Here is a 5,005-nt window from a genome sequence, read left to right as displayed (position 1 = left end):
TATCTGCAACATAAAATATATCGTGTTTGTTTTATAAATTAATTTTAGATCGATTATAACGTAACAGCGATAGTTACATGTAACTTTATAATCGGAATTTTGTTACGAATTGTTACAGTTTTATGAGTAGAGTTAACAACGTGTTTTAACATTTAAAATTTACTTTTCCTTCGAACCCCCTCGATTATCAAGTAACAATATATCATAAACGTGCTCGTTCGCAAAATGAAACACACGTTTATGCTAATTTCCACGTTTAATCAATAAAATAACAAATATTATATCAACTGATAGCATTAAGGAAACATTGCGAAACATTTAATGTAATCAGAATCACGTGATTGTGTAATTTTTATATATGCAAATTTAAGAAATGTCAGTTACGTTCTTCTTCAAATAGAACGTAAAGAAACATGACGATTATTTGGAAATTTTATTAGAAAAAATTCTTTTTACAGATATTCTACATATATTAATAACAAATATATCGAGATAAATAGTTTTCGAGTAAACAGGAACAGGTCACGTACGTATGTACAACTCGAAAGAACTTAACGTTTAAACGTTAGTCCCTCGAATGTCAAGTTTTCGTCCTTTGGGTTTAATATTTGGAAAATCAGTTCTATTAGATGAAAACGTAACAATCAAAGTTACTTTAATAATAAAATAAAAAAAAATAAAATTAATCGATTGTTCTCAATCTTATACAGGGTGGTTGGTAACTGGTGGTACAAGGGGTAAGGGGGTGATTCTACGCGAAAAAAGAAGTCGAAAATATAGAATAAAAATTTTTCGTTCGAGGCTCTGTTTTCGAGAAAATCGACTTTGAATTTTCGCTCGGTAGTAGATCGGAAAAATTATAAAAAAAAAAGAAAAAAAAATTGTATTCTATATTTTCGACTTCTTTTTTCGCGTAGAATCACCCCCTTACCCCTTGTACCACCAGTTACCAACCACCCTGTATAAGATTGAGAACAATCGATTAATTTTATTTTTTTTTATTTTATTATTAAAGTAACTTTGATTGTTACGTTTTCATCTAATAGAACTGATTTTCCAAATATTAAACCCAAAGGACGAAAACTTGACATTCGAGGGACTAACGTTTAAACGTTAAGTTCTTTCGAGTTGTACATACGTACGTGACCTGTTCCTGTTTACTCGAAAACTATTCCCACTGCTCGCTTGAATGAATACAAACATTAACTGATACATTTACGTATATTTCTATCAAATATTGGATTATTGATCGAGCAAACAAATTCAGGCAAAGAAAAATACGTGTATTAGGTTAATCGAAACATTCCGTCTCTTCTCTCTTTATCTTTTTCGAAGAGATAAAATCATTAATTTGAAATATTTTCTATAAATTGATCTGTAACGTACGAGGAACGTAAGAGAGTCGAACAGTTCGTGCTCTTGTATTATATCGTTTCATAAATTCTGCCGCATTTTCGTTTGAAAAATCGTTGACTCGATGTTACAAGCGAGGAGGATTAATTTTCGTATTTAGGCTGTTTATCGTTCAAAGCCTCTGTACCGCAGACGCTTGTAATTTTTACAGAAATAGAAGAAAGATAAGTGGCACAGAATGAAATTGACATCCTTCTTCGGCAAAAAATTACTTTGTATTTTGCATCATTTGGTTTTTCTTCTTCGGCGTTTACGTCATTTGTCGCATCTAAATTGTACGATCGACCGAGGCAAGATACTCATACAGGGGAAAATCGGTCGATAGCTGAGACGAGAAGAATCGTCGATTCGTTATATTACAAAGGAATCCCCAAGCTACTTGGTTACGTCTACGCGCCCCATAAAAATGTGCACGGTGCTTTACATCGAGTGAAACGGTTCCCACGACACCCTGCGCGTCGTACTCTATGGGAACGTTTTATTGGGGTGAAATTTTACGTGTCTGCAGCTACTCGTGTACGCACTCATACGATCAAACATGTCGCTCGTAGAAAGTCGATCGTAACGGCGAAACGTTCGATCCTAACATGTAGATGTTGCTTGCAACAAAAGGTAGTTTCGTATTAGACATTTAATGGAAGGTTAATCGAAGAAATCGCCTTTGTGCTGCCTCGATTTACCGAATTAATTGATATATAAAATTGCAATTTTTTTCTACTTGGTAACTATACTTTGCTACGTATGTTAGACCGACAAAGATACGTAAAGTATACCCGAGGAAAAGAAATATAAAAATGAATGTTAGTAACGTAAATAGTAAAATACGGAAGATACAAAACGATTCGATACTTAAATCGTTACTCGAATTACGATGCTACGAAAACGCCTCCTCTACCGATCAATGCCATTTAAACAATATTCCGTAACGTCAAGCAAATATCAAATTTTCCAAAGTTACTCCTTCTTTCCTTTTCTAACAATCTTCAATTTCTTTCTCGATAAATCTTTATTCAAATAAATCTGTTTAAATAAATTTGCACAATACGAAACGAACAACACGTTATCAGAAACGCTATACGAGCAGATTACAAAAGATCTCCGCTAACAGGGATATACATTTTAATACGAGAAATTATTTAAATCATATATTTCGACGCTACATAAAATCGCGTAATCATTTGACCAATCTCTGACAAAATAAAGCGAAATTGTACAATGTTATTTGCACAAATTGCAGCTCTAAACGGCAAAAAAATATTTTGACAAAAATGTCAAATTGCTGGATCGAATGTTTCCAATCATATATAAATAACCGCAGTACCTTTCTTTATCAAAAGATTAAAGGAGAAAATGAAACGTGTACGTTACGTTCGATCAATTTGATTATATATAGCGTAGTTGACATAAAAGTTAAATTATTCGTCGATAATATGTCAATTACATGCCGTATCATTTTAATTAGCTATGTTTGTACATTGACACAAGTGTCGAAAGCTACGTGTGTTTTTTGGCGGATAAATTATTTTTTACGAACTCTACAGCTTATATAAATGAGAAACGCAATATCTTGGCATTGTCTCAAATTCGTCGTGTTTGAAGGGGTCAAAAATGGCGAAATTCCCAATTGTACTCTGTTTCTTCGTTATAGCTGCGTATGTAAGTGAATTTTTCTCAAGTTCCGATTTAACTCGGAATCTCTTTCCTTTTTGCTAATATTTTTCAAAATAATTTGATCTTTCCTTCTTATTTCCTTCTTATTTACATCTTACATGATGTTTCTAAAAACAAGTTACCTACGGATAGACATTTCCGAGCGACGACACCACCTAACTTATCAAAAAATCTATTTTTGTTTTATTTTAGGGTAGTGCCTTTCCTGGGTTACCAGGATTCCTCGATCCAGCGAGCAGAATACATAAACACGAAGAAAGAGTTATGGTAAAAATAAAAGGCATCGTTCAAGACGCAAAGGTAGTCTTAAAGCATCATAAAGAGGAAGCTAATTTTTATCTGAAGCAAATAAGAGAAAACAGCAAAGAAATAAAGAGGAATGCGAAATATAAAGTCAATGACATATTGAAGAATGTAAGTGTGTAATATTGTACATTCCTAGCAGTAATCATTTCAAGATTTGAAAAATACATTTAAGTCATTCCACGAGTAATACATATGGGTAATTGGATATTACGATTCAAATATATACAGGGTGCCTCACACAACTAGAACAAACTATAGCTTCGAAATGGAAAAAATAGAAAAGATAGATATATGTGTGCTATGTTACATAATATATTATATTATATTATATATGTACATATGTAATGAATAATTAAATTATGACACAAGTTTCTCTGTGTTACAATGTCTTTTCGCTTTGTGCGTCTAGGTGGCACATGAAATGAAAATTTTAAAAAAAAAAGCACATAGAAATAATAACGACCAGTGCACAGCTATCGCAAAGGACTTGAAGAAAATACGTGACAAGATCTTAAATTCGGTTAATAAATGTGTTTCAAACTACATGGATGAAGCGATAGAAGTGGAAGAGAAAATAGTTCGAGCTTCTGAAAACTTCCAGACTAAGACTGAAGATATTGTTAACGAAACTGCACAATGTGTCGTATCCAACTTAGAGATCATTAATGCAATTGCATGTTTAGATAACGTAAGTACTTAATACGTTTCTACAATAAATAATACCGTTTCTGGAATAAAAAGTAAAATTATGCACAAATATATTTTATTCAGAATAAACGACAAATATTTTTAACGTAGTAATGCGTAAAACGATATACAAAAATATATACTATATACAGATATTATCTATAAATAACATTCTATAGTTTAAATGAACGACATTTAATTCCTCGTAACAATCATAAAAATGATCACAATTAGCAAGATATTAAAACCACTACAAATTAATATAATAGAAATTTTATTTTTATCCCATACAACCATAATAGGGACTGATGGAAGTAACGCACCTTTCGAACAAGGAACTTCCGAAGATTACACAAGAAGCCACCCAAAAGATTAAACATATGTCAACATTGAAACATACACTATCAGACTGCAAAGTAACAAAGCTTCAACTATCTCTTTTGGAAAAACTTGAAAAAATCCTCAAAAAGATTAAAAAATGCAACAATGATGAGCCTCAAACTTCGACAACACAACGCTCGACACCATCACATGGTACACGCGCACCGCATACATCAGACAAAACAACTGTAACTACGAAAGTACCAACTAGTAGTACCACGCAAGAATCGACTTCCAGAAACACAAAAAAACCAGCTAGTAGTGCAACTGAAAAATCAACCTCAAGCACTACAGAAGGGTCAGCTGGCAGCACTACACAAAAATCTACCACAGGTAGCACAGAAGGACCAGCAAGTAGCACTGGCCAAGAATCTACCGTAAGCAGCACAGAAGGACCAGCAAGTAGCACTACCCAAGAATCCAGCTCAAGCAGCACAAGAGGTCCAAGTACTACTAGTACAAAGGAATCATCCTCAACCAGTACAGAAGAACCCGCTAGTAGCACTACCCAAGAATCCAGCTCAGGCCCCACAGGAGGTCCAAGTTC

At 33.5% G+C, this 5,005-nt stretch overlaps 1 protein-coding gene across 1 annotated transcript in view; it reads left to right on the top strand.

Annotated features, from left to right (window-relative positions):
* Positions 1-2,644: 2,644 nt before the first annotated feature.
* The window catches only part of LOC100743291 (uncharacterized protein DDB_G0271670-like), a gene marked incomplete at its 3' end in the record, with an annotated part of 5,647 nt that continues 3,286 nt past the window's right edge, over positions 2,645-5,005 (top strand). The window contains exons 1-4 of the mRNA XM_033324134.1: positions 2,645-3,069; positions 3,277-3,498; positions 3,800-4,078; positions 4,380-4,812. Coding sequence (XP_033180025.1) covers positions 3,022-3,069; positions 3,277-3,498; positions 3,800-4,078; positions 4,380-4,812 — 982 coding nt within the window. The remainder of the gene's footprint in view (positions 3,070-3,276; positions 3,499-3,799; positions 4,079-4,379; positions 4,813-5,005) is intronic.

Source organism: Bombus impatiens, unplaced genomic scaffold, assembly GCF_000188095.3.
Source record: "Bombus impatiens unplaced genomic scaffold, BIMP_2.2 scf_0051, whole genome shotgun sequence".
In the NCBI taxonomy this organism is placed as follows: domain Eukaryota; kingdom Metazoa; phylum Arthropoda; class Insecta; order Hymenoptera; family Apidae; genus Bombus; species Bombus impatiens.
The sequence above is the reverse complement of the archived record's forward strand: the minus strand, read 5'-3'. Positions and strand labels throughout refer to the sequence as shown.